Source organism: Acinonyx jubatus, chromosome A1, assembly GCF_027475565.1.
Source record: "Acinonyx jubatus isolate Ajub_Pintada_27869175 chromosome A1, VMU_Ajub_asm_v1.0, whole genome shotgun sequence".
NCBI lineage: Eukaryota > Metazoa > Chordata > Mammalia > Carnivora > Felidae > Acinonyx > Acinonyx jubatus.
The window spans coordinates 228662319-228676580 of NC_069380.1; the positions used below are offsets into that span (position 1 = coordinate 228662319).

Genomic DNA, 14262 nt, shown 5'->3' on the forward strand with positions numbered 1-14262 from the left:
AGCTATAAACTGCTTATAATTAAGTTTGCCTTTTTTAATTGCATATTTATGTGCAGGTCATTATACCTGGTTCAAAATGCACATTGGTTAAGTCTTCTCAGTTTTAGATAAGAAATAAATGCCTACTATGTTTAAAAATGTGGCCTTTTCCCCCCAAATGAGGAATATTAGCTATTCTATTGGTCATGAATCTAACTTCAATAAAATTTTCTTTTGCTTGAAGGTATTGACAAGAGTGGATGCGGTTTGCATATTTTGACCTCTTAAATAACAAATGCAAAACAAATGTAAATGTGGTTTCACTTTTAATACACTTTGGCATAGTGCAGAAGAGCTTGCTGGAACATGCGTGTGCATATTCGTGTTTCATTAAAAATCATATTTGAGACAGAGCTCGCCCTAGGACATGTTACTGCTGCCTTTTGATTGAGTTACAGGAAACTGAGAAAATAGAAGCTGATAAAGTTACATTCCAGAGAGGTGATGGAGAAGCCATTACCAAGGAGTATTTGGGAAGCCGGAGCTGGAGTCTCCTTGAGACTGAGGTCATAAAATTAGAGTCAGCAAAATTCTCCACAAATCTTTCACAAATACTTCCAACTCTTGCTAACCATTATACTTGTCCATAGAATATTTGCCAATTGTGGCAAAAAAAAAAAAAAAAATCGTGGCAGTTAACGTGTTTCAAATGCAATTGTGAGTAGTTCTTCCAGTAGACATATTAACATTCTTAACATTCTGCGGCTTCCACGCATTACCAGTGATGCATATGAATAAAAGGATGGCCTACTAGGTGCCCGGTAAGTATTCATTCAGTGGGCCGATACACAACGGCAATGCCAAAGATCTGGGTGCTCCGAGATACGTGATACGTCTGCTAAATGAACTAGTGGGACTCAACATGGCTTTGAATTGTAAAGTTGCTTCTACGCTGCTTGGGTCAGGTGCTTTGGTGACGACGAGTCTCCGAGTGAAGCAAGTATTTCGAGCTTTCTTTCGACAGCCGGGATTCGCCGACCTCACATCTAACTCCCTATCCGAACATGAGGTAAAAGAGTTTTACATCACGGGGGAGTGAGCTGGTGGAAAAGGGGATTTCTGGAGGAGAAAGGCTTGCAGAGATCCTTCAGGAATGCCTGGGTGCCGGTGCTACGCCCTCCCTCCACGTGAGCGCGTGGCCTTGCTGGGGCTGAATTTGGTTTGAGGTCCAAATGTTTGCCAGGTGTCCCGGGGCATAGAGGGTTAGTATCAATTCTTCCTAAATGATGATACAGGCCCTTAAGAGAAAAGGGCGCCATAAGAAATTGAGGTTTTCACTTTGGCAGGACCCTGCCTTGTAAACAACGTGTCATTCCTCCCTCGATATTAGGAGCGAGGGGCTGGTGGAAACTTAGCTGAGGTATCCCTTCTGCTTGAGGTAACCACCTCGTGTCCCTCAAGGCTCAGTGCATTGGGAACTTCATCTAATCTTACAGGGGGCGTGATTATGGCCTCTTCCTGTCAAACTTCAGCTCAGCCGAAATGATGCCACAAGGCGGTTCAACCTTAATGTGGATCCGACAGATTATTTGGGAGAAAAAAAGGCAGGAGAATAGTTTTTGTAAATCAGTTTTTAAAGCGGTTGGAAACTCAAACGAGGCCTCAGTGCCTGTCCCCAGCAGTCTGGGTCAACGTGAGAGATTCGAGCTGCACTAATTATCAGTCCATATAATTAAGAGCACGTTGCACAATTCACTCCTCCTCCCCCACTCCACACCATCCTGTTTCCACTGTCATATTTACTTTCTCTGTTGTAGATCAAAGCATGATGCACTTTGAGTGTATCTGAGAACAATTACTCTTGGAATATATTTGCGCTCATCTTGTTTCTATAGCCAAAATTGCTTCTATTTCGTGATCGTGTGAATTCTGAGAAGGAAGTACGTTGTGTAAATCACCGTGTTAAGTCACAACTAGAAAAAAGAGAGTCCACTGAACCTAGGAAAAAGCCTTACTCCTGATTGCTTAATTGTTAACATCATCCAAATTTCCTCTGCTATAGCAGAATCTGTGATTATCTAAATTGTGTTTCATACCAGGCAGAAAGGATAGTTTTTTTAAAATCGGTATTATCTATTTAATTACAACAAGACAACCTTCAGATTAGTGGATAATTGAGGAAGGATAATATTTGATAAAATGACACTTCTATATTCACACTTGATATTATGTAGGGAGCCTTAAGTGTACAAAGATAAGTCTTAGTGATGTCAGAAAATTGGAATTAAAGATTTCCTTTATGGGGCTCCTGGGTGATTCAGTCGGTTAAGCATCTGACTTTGGCTCCAGTCATGATCTCACAGTTTGAGAGTTCAAGCCCTGCATCGGGCTCCGGGCTGACAGCTCAGAGCCTGGAGCCTGCTTTGGATTCTGTGTCTCCCTCTCTCTCTCTGCCCGTTCCCCGCTGGTTTTCTCTCTCTCTCTCTCTCTCTCTCAAAAATAAATAAACATTTAACAATTAAAAAAAAAAGGTTTCCTTTATGTTTTCCTTTCTAATGTATTGTGATTGCAATTTAAAATACTTTGGACTAAGCGTGCCTGGGTGGCTCAGTTGGTTGAGTGTCTGACTCTTGATTTCTGCTCCTGTCATGATCTCATGGTTCATGGGTTTGAACCCCACATTGGGCTCTGTGCTGGGCATGAAGCCTGCTTAAGATTCTCTCTGTTTCTCTCTCTCTCTGCCTCTCTCCCCTGCTCATGCTCTCTGTCTCTAAAATTATATATATACACAAATACCTAGAAAGCCTTAGGTACCATTGCTGGATATTCTTTCCTTTTCTCACATTTCGAGGAAGGATTGCAAATTCCTGTGTATATCCTTTGCAATCAACAGCAGTGGGATGGAGATGCATGTATGTGGAGTTTACACAGCTTTTCCCAAAAGCATGGCCATTAGACATGTCTTGGGAGGACCCGTAGGCACCACTGTCCCATCAGTAGACCATATTTTATGCTCTCATGGAAGGTGCACTAGTCACCCCCAGGGGAAGTAAATCCACAATTTTCCTTCTAAAATGCACAACATCTGAATATTCTCTGGAACAAGGCATAGGGCATCATGCATCCTTTCTGAAATTCTACTCTCTCATTTTTCATCCAATAAAGAGTCGGCACAAGTAATCCCCAATATCCTTTGCAGATCTGACATGATGTGGTTCTATATTAAATTTGCCGTATTCAATTTCAAAAGCCAAGTTCATGTTTTTTTCACATCCTCTGAATTAGTGAGATTCATTTTATTTCCTGGTCACAGACCTTATTCTTCATCCTACTCATTTGTTCCACAAATGTCCACAAAATAATATTAGTTGATGGTGGGTAAATGGAATAATATTTTCTGCTGTAGGAAAAAATGTTGTAAAGTTTATGTAATGGTAAATTTTGCATAACAACATCTTTCTAAAGATGAGAAGCTATATTCATTTTTTTTGTTGCTACTCAGTCAGCAATGCTTATAGGGCATCCCCATATAGATCCATACATATGTATCTATTCCTGAATACAGGGAATGGGGCCAACATCCCTAAACCATGAAGCCTGGTCCCAGCTTCTGGGGAAACAAAGCAAGGAAAAACAATCTAGGTCTTCTAGGAATTGGAAAATCACATCTGGAGAAAGTTGGCTCAAGGAGGTGAGAAACAAGGTCCTAGACAGACTTTATTCATGAAAACCTGGAATGCTCAGTCTTAGCAAAGGAGATTTGGGCTCCTAGGACGAGAGAGAACCATTCAAGATTGGACCAGGGCAGAAATGGCACACGATGGATTTCAAAACCAGATATGCCTCTTCTTCATCCGTGTGTCCAATCCAATGGTTGCAACCAGCATATATGTGGATGCATATTAGAATCTACTGGACCGCACATCTTCTGGATGGAGTGTAGCCAGTCAGCATAGAGTGCCAGGGAAATTCTGTGCAGTTCAGAATGAATGAAACTTCTCATGCCCATATGGTAACCTTATGCTTTGCAAACCCTTCTTACAGCACAATAAAAATCTGAGCTTTCAGAGTGAGTATGTGAGGGGAAAGAAATAATTAAATGTATAAGGGAAACCCCAGAAAAGAAATCCGTAATTTTTTTCTAAAAAGTTCTACAAATATGTCTGAGACAGCCATGAGTTCCATGAAGGGAGCAGTCAACTTTAATTTAGAGATCACAGGTTCAAGCCCTGGGTACATTGTTAAATGACTGGCTTTGAGCACATCACTTCTCTGGCTCCAATGCCTCAATGTGAAAAGTGGAAAGAACATCTCTGCCTTTCTCTACAACACGCGGCTGTTATATTCTAAGACGCCCAAAGTGACCAAAGCTCACTTCGGCAAAAGCCGGAAACTTACGGGTTCATTTCAATGTCAAGGCCAACAGGAAGTGCAGGCTCGGTTGGGGGCGCTGAAGTGTTCTGAGCCCTGGTCTTGCTGTGTCTTCTTTCAGCATGGCTGCTCTCCGCGCAGAATCCATTCTTAGACAGGTTCAAGTCTGCCTCTCATGGTGACAGAATGGCTGCCAACAGCACCAGAAAGACATCCTGTCTTCGAGGGAGAGGGGCATTTTTCCCAGCCTGCCCAAGCAAAAGTTCTGGGATTACCTCTGGCTTGACAAATTTGGGCCTCATGCTCATTCCTGAATGGATCATCCCTGGTCAGGTGAATGGAAATGTTAGCTGTCACACCTAGCTCATGTGCCTATTTCTGGATTTGGAGATGGGGAGTCCCAAATAAGGCACATAAACAAGAATGGAAGAGAGGTGGTTCTTCCAAAGAAAACCAGGGTAAAGGCAGCGGTGTGGGGGGCGGGGGGGCAGGTGGGATGTGTGCTGGGCAGGCAAAAAAAGCAGTTGTCCAATCTTCACGCGAAACCACGGAAAGGAATCTTCGCCATTATTACGAGTGTTAACAGGGGAGCAGTGGTGCTGAATGGTTACGGACACACATAGGATTTGAAGTCAGCTTGTGGTCCACATCTTGGAAATGCTACTTTTTACTTGCATGCCTGAGGGCAATTTCCAATCCCCTGTGCACCTCAATTTAATAATCTCTAAAGTGGAGAGAACATTGATTTCATAGAGTTGTCAAAAGGGCAAACAGAGACAAGGTCTGCCAATTGTTTAGCATTTTAAGGGCTAAAGAAATGGTAAGTATTTTGCCCCTTCCCAAAAGCCCCCGGCCTCAGATGCTTTCACTGTGAATACTTTCCATCCCCCAAGAAACAGATAATTCCCATGTTATTTCAATTTTCCGGTGCATAGAAAATAAGAAAAGCTTAACGATTTCTTGATAAACCCAGCATAACATGTATAATCAAATTTATCAAATAGACCCGTCTGTGTTATAAATAAAGAAGTGAAATTTCTAAACGAAACAGCAAATAGAATCAGCCGTATATAAAGAGATTAGGAAACCACGACTAGTAGTGTAGACTTCAGGGAAGGAAGTGATGGCTCACACATTCTGCTTTCGTCAGGCTTCCTTCCACAAAGAGACGGCATCAGGCAGGACAGTAAGGGTGACACGAATGTGCAAACTGTTCTGTTTCTTATTTGTAGTGCTCAGACCTTCCCATTGGCAATCTCTTTCCTACGTAATCTTAACCAGTCTCACGACTTTAAGCATCATCTATACGCAGGTGAATGCCAAATGTGTATTTCCAGGCTTTGTAACTCCCCAGATTCCAGATCTCTCACCCACTGCTTAATAATCCCCCAACCTATATAACAGGCATCTCAGACAGAACACGTCCACAACAGAGCTCTTGATGTGAACCTTCGTCCAACCTCTCCCTTCTTGAAAAATGGCACCATCACTCACCAGTGGATCATGCCAATGACCCAAGAGTAATTCTTATTTTTCTCTTTCCCCATCAAAGCCATCTGAAATCCCTGTTGGTTCTACCTTCAAAATATATTACCAATCCAGACACCTCTTTCTATTCTGTGCCACCAATCTTATTTAAGCCAACAATATCCCTTGCCTGGTCTGCAATAGCCTTCGGATTGGTTTTCTTGTCTCTGCTCTTGCCTTTTCCTGACCCCCAAGTCTGTCATCCAGAGTAAATGGTGTTGTTCTGGGGTTTTACGACAGCCCGAGTAAATGTTTTGGACATAGATCTGATTATGACAAATCCTCCCACTAACACACACATGCACACAAACCTTATGATGGCTTCCTGTCACACTGAAGATGCAATCTAGCTCTTACTGTGACCCACAGTCCTCCACAATCTGGCCATTTCTGCCCTTCTGCTCTCCTCACTTTGGGTTCTTCTCCCTGCTCATGCTTCTCCAGCAACTGCAAAGTTCGGTCCTTTGTTTTTCCAGAACACTTCAAGCGCGCGCTCTCTCTCTCTCTCTCTCTCTCTCTTTTTTTTGACTCAAGAGGGCATCACCATCTCCTGCCCTCTGTTCATCTCCCAGACATCCAGAGACAATCCTTTTTCATTTGGTTCTCTTTCCAATGATCATCACCTCCTCTCTGGGAAAGTTTACCTCCTCTGAGCACGCTCTCTAAAATAGCACCTCTCCCTATGTTACCTGGAAGTATTTCTTTCTCTCCTCGCTTAATTCTTCTCCTCCCCAGCAGATTACCAAAAGGTAATTTCCAAGATGACAGAGACTTTGACTGTCTTGTGCATTACTACATATTCCATGCTGGAATAGTGCCTCATTTCATGACACATACAGTAAATGTGTGTTGACATATGGAGAAAGGGAGGAAGGGAGGAAGGGTAGGGGAGACAACAGGGGAAGAAGAGGGGAGGGAAGAACTGGAAGTTCCACAGCTCACTTTCCAGCTGCAGACAAAATTGTGAGGACTCAAGATGATTCCAGGGACGCATGTGCAAGCATCTCTGGCTTCCCTTTCCACATTGTAACTAACAAGGGGTTCTTGTCTGTAACGTTCGTTACATGTAGGACCTGAATTCAATGTATTGTTACATCGCGCCATGATTCTATTTGCTGCCATGCAAATCAATTTCAGCATATTGAGAAGAGTAAAGGAAGAGCATGGAAATATATGACCAGGATATGCAGACGAAGGGAAAGGACAAGTAAATGGGAGTGACCTGAATATTAAACACAAAAATTTTAGTTCCGGAGATCAACTGCAAATTTAAGGGGAGAGAAACAAATGAATAGATTTAAAGAATGAGTAGTCTGAAAGAGTCGGGAGCTTTCTGACCAAAATGCTGTGAATTTCAGATGCAGTAAATTCCACATTGGCTTCACGAGGACTGAGCTCTGCTCCCGGGAAGATTCAGCAAGGAGGTCTGCGCCGGTTTGCCCCGAGTCTATTTCTTTCTTATTTGAACGATCTTATTAAATATACAATAATGTTAATACGTGCACATGCTCCTTAGAGCAGGAATTGTTCCCTTGGTAATGAGGTGGGAACACCCACTTGGGAAAGGTATTAAAACCATCACTCACTTTCATGATGACTCTAATCTCAGAGCAAATGTCCATGAGCCACTGGAAGGCAGAAAGATGATCATTATAGCCTTCTACCTGGTGAAAAGCTCGCCGCTGTCAATCTAACTGCGTGTGAAAAAAAATCGCACTTTCTTTTGAGGAGCTGAGTGATTTGAATATAAATAAGCAACTCTTTCCGCCTGTCAGTTACCTCGAGAATATTTAGTGTTGTCTCTTTTAATGATTGCTCATTACAGATGAGTGCGAGTGAGCAGATTTAATCAGGGTAATACGGGGTAATCATCATGTGAATTTCTCCACATCGGGACTTGTTCCATCTGTTCCGAGCCATTTGTCCATGTAAAACTGTCACCATCTCGCGCCAGTGACTGACAGGTGAGGCCAGACATGTACGTCTTTCATCTCAGACTCAGAAACTCTCTGACGTGTCCTTCTCACCGAAACAAACAGCTTAAAAGACATAGAGGGGTCTGTATTTAGGACCTTTTTTTTTTTCCCTTTCGTGGGTTTGTTAGGTTCCTCATTAAAATACTTAGCTCAGTCTCTCTTAGCACAAGAGCATGACCAAGGCCACGGTCATCTTGACGGACGTGGTGGAATCTAGGGGGAAGGCTGGGTAACACCACCTCGGAGGGCTTCGCATCAGCACTGACAGCAGCCGCCTCCTGGGGTTGAATGGGGCATCGGCTTAGCAGCCACACAAATGCTGTGCTCCCAGGCATAGACGTCTTTTATTCGGCCTTCCCTCCGTGTAGGAAGTGCCAGTCTCGGGCGAGGTGGCAGCCCTTGTCAGCAGCCTTTGTGCGTGGCCACTGAAGACATGGGTGATGGAAATTGCTTGATGAAAAAAACGTAGCTTAAGCCTCATGAGTCTTTATTTTTTACTCCATGGGATTTCCACGTCAGAAGACCTACAAGAACCGAAGCTCTCTGTTGAAGGATTGCCTCTAGCCCCCAAGCTGGTTCTAACAAAAATTGTAAGAGAATATTTGAGGACCGAATATCCCCTCGAGAAGCTTCAACCCACCAGACAAGCAGCAGCCAATAAACACAATTAGACAGAGTTATTCCCTTTAAGTCTTTGGTGGACCGTGCGTCACCTCAGCTGCACCTGCTAGTTTGCGGTCAGTGCTGGAAGACCCGGCTGTTGTTTTAGACTCAGAATCAACTTTTGTCCACCCTTTCCCTTGTGTCACCATGACTGTTTTGCAATATTGAGGTGCCCAAACCATGCTGAAGGGCTCAGTACGTAAATGTCGCCACCACATTGGGGCAACAGGGAAGAGTTAGACGGGGGTCCTATGGCCCGATGGCTCTAGGAACCGGCAGAAAACAGAAACTCTCGAGACGATTTTACAACATTTAGTTCTCTTTTCCTTTGTTATGAAAAGCCTTATATAACCGACTCCGGTTCTACGTCACAAAAGTACCCTGCGCCAAATACCAAAGGAATGAGTGGGGTAGGGGGTGAGGAGAAAGCCCAGATATGCCCTCAAAGAGCCGAGTCTCACAGGCCACGAGGTGACAGGGCAGAAGCACGGAGGTTTGACTGAGAACCAGGGAAATAGGGGTTGCTGCTTTTTTGAGAGTTTTCGGCTTCATCGTTTCGTAGCTGGAGGCCCTTCTGTTTTTGCTTTTCGAGCCCTCAGAACATACAAACAGAAAGTGTTTTTTAAGTACATTTTTCTTCCCACCTGATGGAGAGGAACAAGATTCATCTTGATTGTCACGCTTGAATCCGGATCCATTTTCATAGAATTCACTCAGGATCTGGCTCCCTCCATGCCCCCTTTGATGATGTTCCTGTTTGTTTCCTTTATCTCACTGAAGCCGTGACAAGAACAGGGAAGAGTCCTACGCTGCACAGACATTGCATATTCAGGGAAGAATGATAAAGTAACCGGGAGATTTATCCCCACCACTAATGTTTTCTACCGGCAAGGTTCATGCTAAGTATCCTTTACGGCACCTTTGGACAAAGGGAAATGTATCCACAAAGACCTGCGTCATTAGGACGTCTGCTGGGAACTGTATGGTCAAGCGCTGAGTCGGAAAAGCTTCAATAAATTGTTCCCCACTTTATGCTCCGGTACGGAATTGCTGAATTATCCAAACACATAACTTTGTTTTAGATCACACCGTCCATGGGGCGGGCTCTGCCCTCAGTCTCCGAACGTCTTAAGGATGAAAACCGTGTCCCATTCCCTTTCGTCCCCTCGATATCTAGGACCGTGGCGTTCCACTGGAAAATGTCTTCCCGCCCAGGGAGCATTTGGCAATGTCTGGAAATGCCGCTGGTTGCCTAGAGAGTGGGGCGTGCTACTGGCGTCTGGCTGGTGGACGCATCTTACAGCACATGGGCTATCCCCCTCACCAACAAAGAACTATCCAACCCGCAATGTCAATAGTGTGGAGATTGAGAGAACCTGCCTTAGTGTGACACCTGGTACGGGATGCATGTTAATAAATGCTGATTTAATTTCTCCAAAAATAGTCTGTTCGACAATTAGAACAGCAAACTGAATCGGGTACTCTTTTCCTAAATGACTTTTCCCCTGGAACAACCAGATCACGTCATAAAAACCTCATAGTTTGGGATAAAAAAAAAAAAAAAGGGAAAAGGTTTCCAACCCTATGTTATCCTGCCGATGGATACGGGTACGAATGGTTCTAAGTGATTCTCTCAGTGGTACATTGCCTTCCTTTAGGCTTTTGACTGATTGTATACACATATGGGTAAGCCTAATTCCTTTGTCTCTATGTTTTTTGACGCTTTCTGTTTATCCCATATATTTTATTATATAACTGCTTTACATTTCCGGTGGTCCTGAATCATTGAGCCATTGCATATTGGATAACTACTACTCAGGAGTCCTATGTGCTGACCATTCCGCACCATTGTAGCAGAAGTGAGCATCTCAGAGTCATGTCTTTTTAAAGAATGCCCCGCTAACACGAAGCAGAATTACACCTGCAGGCACAATTCAATATTCATGGTGGAGGTGAAGGATTGAGGAGTTTCCACTGATTATGTGGTAGGGGAGCCCTTCTCCCAGCCCTGAAGGTGTCTGGTTCCACTATTTGCTTGTGACGACGTCCGAAGCTAAGTAGATCTGGAAAATGCAAAAGCTATCGCCGAGAAGCAAATTATTGCTGGAGTATCTCTTTCTTATTTGACTGGCTCGGAACCAAATTGAGAAAACGGTGATATAAACAAATGTATGCCACCTTCCTGTCCCATTGCCTTTTTTGTCAGTCATATTCCCCAAAGGGTTTCTAGTCTAGTTGAAGAAAAATAGAAAACTAGAATAATCTACACTGTCCAAAAATCTATAAATACATCAGTTTTTAAAGTAACCGATTTTTTTCTTCTCAGAATGCTAGACTTTTACCTCATTATCCATTTTCTTCTTCCAGTGATACAATGTCTCATCGGAGTTTTAGCAAATGGCATCATTGTGATTGTGAATGGCATTGAGTTGATCAAGCAGAGAAAGATGGTTCCGTTGGATCTCCTTCTTTCCTGCCTGGCGATTTCCAGGATTTGTCTGCAGTCATTTATCTTCTACATTAATCTGGTTATTCTCTCCTTGATCGACTTCCTTCCACTTGTTAAGAATTTTGCGGTTTTCATGTTTGTAAATGAAACGGGACTTTGGCTGGCCACATGGCTCGGCGTTTTCTACTGCGCCAAGATCTCCCCCATCGCTCACCCACTCTTCTTCTGGTTGAAGATGAGGATATCCAAGTTGGTGCCATGGCTGATCATCGGGTCTCTGCTTTTTGCCTCCATCCCTTTGGTTTTCTACAGCAAGCATACGTGGGTTCTTTCCCAAGAAGTCTTGTTGAGACTTTTCTCCCCAAATGCAACGACTCAACTTAAAGAAACATCTGCTTTACAGATTGTCTTTCTTGCTAGATTTTCACCGCCGTTCGTTATCTTCCTCATTTCTACTCTGCTCCTGGTGTTTTCTCTGGGAAGACATACCTGGCAGATGAGAAACACAGCGACCGGCACCAGGGACAGTAGCACAGGTGTCCATGTGAGTGTGCTTCTGTCCATTCTGTCCTTCTTGGTCCTCTATCTCTCCCACTACATGACAGCTGCTTTGCTCTCTTCTCACATTTTTGAGCTCAGAAGCTTCATGTTTCTGTTCTGTATCTTGGTGTTCGGGTCCTACCCTTCGGGACACTCTATTATCTTAATTTCGGGAAATCCTAAACTGAAACAAAATGCAAAGAAGTTCCTCCTCCATGGGCAGTGCTGCCAGTGAGAGAGAACTTTGGTCCATTCGAAGAACTGGCAGTTCCATGAGCTGGCGATGCCTGCCATACCTTCTTGAGTCAAACAAAGCAGTCTGCTCACAATTACACAGAGCTTGGACTGCTTGTCTAACCTGAGGCATTTTTACGGATTTGCCCCTTTTTCAAAGGGTTATATTTATTTTCAGAGCCCAACGCACACTGGCGGATCGCATCAATGTCAATATCCTCATTGCGATACTGTACTATCAGGGCGCAAGGTGTTACCTGATTGGGAAAGACTGGGTAAGTGGTACGGGGATCGATCTGTATTATTTCTCACAGCTGCACGTGAATCAGCAATTGTCTCAAAAAGTTTAGAGAAAAAGAAAAGGACGTTTGAACTCGTGATGTCAGAAGGGTGCGTGAATGCCGTGGGGTCCCCATGCGCCCGATGCCTCATCTAGGTGATGGATCTTGAAAGGACCGGTTGCTCCTTTTGGGTCTAACTTGCAGATTACTTTTGCTCTGTTTGTTAGAGTCGTCCGATCTAAGAGAGAGCCGAGGACAGGCTGGCCATCTCTGTCCTGGTAAGCTTGCTCACCGACGCCACACTGCTGAGATGCTAGACGCCATGTTGACATGTCCCATCAACTGCCCAAAGGAGCAGGCGGATGGAGGAGGAAAGAGGAACCCGGGCCTGAATTTTCCATTTCCCCTAACTGGGCCCGCAGACCAGAAAATAGTTTGCAAAGCTGTTTCATCTTGCATTTGTGTGCTCGGCTTTGGGACCTTTTCAACCGATGGTACCAAATTAGAACTCCTACCACATCGCATGTCTCCCCAATGAAGCAACACCAGTAGGTGGGTGGGCTGGGGGCTTCTCCGTCCGCCTCGCGTCACAGATGCATCTGCTATGTGACTGATGGTTTTTAGATGCTCAGACATATAGGTCTTTCTAAAACAGCTTCGGAACGCTTTTGCTTCCTGTGAAACGAAAGACGCTCCCCAGTTTGGCTACAGCTTGTAGCTCATGTGTGATGATGGAAAAGCCTGTTGAGGTTTGGGTTGGCCAATTGCCAGGAATGGAGATTCAGAGGATGGTTTCCTCGCCCAAGACATGCACGCTTGGTTGTACTAAAATAACAGAAGTCTTTGCTTCGGAAGAGTGCAGGAAAGCATTTATCTTCTTGGGTGTGGGAACTTGGGTATGCATCTCAGGCTTCCCCCCACCAAGGAGCAAATTAACCGTCTCCATCTTCCTGCTATTTCATTTTCCTTCGTCCCAGTAGGTGGGAAGGTTTATGACTAATCGTGCACCCAGGCAGCCAGCTCTGGGAACAGCAGTGGTGTCCTGCAGGTGATTATTTCTCCCACTTTGAGAAGGGACAGTGAAGAGTTACTTTTATTTTCTGTGCGTCTCAAGGGCGGATGCCGGCTCTTTGAATCGCGGTGTGTACACCGGCAGGTGGATGGAGAGAGAGTGGGGGTGGTTTCAAACATTCGGGGAGAAATATGTAAATATACAAACTCTCTTGTGATTTTTTTTTTTCCTCTGATGCCAAATCCTGATCCCATTACATGCAACTTCTGCCTTCAGAAGGCTAGTAAATGAGATGAATATTAAGGTCAGACTGTTTGGATACTTAAACGTTACCAAGGAGTTCTAGAAAAGAGGATGCATACTCTTTTCTGTAGAAACATTTTCGCAATCTACTCTCCTAGAACTATTTCTTCCAGCAACGTCGATGGATATTGTGTAGAACGCGAATTGCTCTGTTGTAGAAGCAAAACAGACTCAGCCTTTGATCCCTCTGTAGCAGCCCTTGGCTGGAATCTTTAGCCTGGACAAATTGGTTCTGTCCTGGCATCTAGCTTGGGTAGCATGGGGTTAGCCTCTGTATAGGTACCGACTCTTCCTCTACCCTACCCCTGCATCTATAGGCATGGACTGGCCATTGTGGCCCCTGGGAGCCTTGGCTGGGGGTCACGTGCCCATGGGTCAGGCCAGAAGGCTGTTAACTACAGGGCACAGTACTATGTGCCCTTCATCCCCTGCCCCCTCCGCCGGAGTAGATCCAGTGGCCCTGCTCAGTCAAGAGCAAAGGAGGATCGGCTACCAGGCAGGCTCTTACTGAAAAGGGAGCCAGCATAGTACCTCATCCCATTTCAGATAGGGGTTCGGTAAGCGGCCCCAAACCAGAATGCCAGGATTGCCCCTTGTGTCCCACTCCCCATGCTGACACTGACTCCTTTGGTCAAGGATTCTCTATGGTTTCCAGTGACTAAACATGGTAACTGACTGAAAAGGTGCTGATGTAAATACTTTTTGTAAGTATAGATACCGTAACAATTTGAATATTGAAACACAGGGGCGCCTGGGTGGCTCAGTTGCCTGAGTGCCCCATTCTTGATTTTGGCTTAGGCCATGATCTCAGGGTCATGGGATTGAGCCCCACGTCAAGTTCCTCATTGAGTGTGCAGCCTGCTTAAGATTCTATCTTGCTCTCTGCCCCTCTCCCCTGCTCATGCCTTCTCTCTTTGAAATAAAAAA

The 14262-nt window shown here is 44.5% G+C and overlaps 1 protein-coding gene across 1 annotated transcript; it reads left to right on the top strand.

The window, feature by feature from the left end:
- The first annotated feature begins 10843 nt into the window (after positions 1-10843).
- TAS2R1 (taste 2 receptor member 1) lies at positions 10844-11740 on the top strand. The gene has a single exon (XM_015068044.3). The coding sequence runs from the start codon at positions 10844-10846 to the stop codon at positions 11738-11740; it is 897 nt and encodes a 298-aa protein (XP_014923530.1).
- The last annotated feature ends 2522 nt before the right edge of the window (positions 11741-14262 follow it).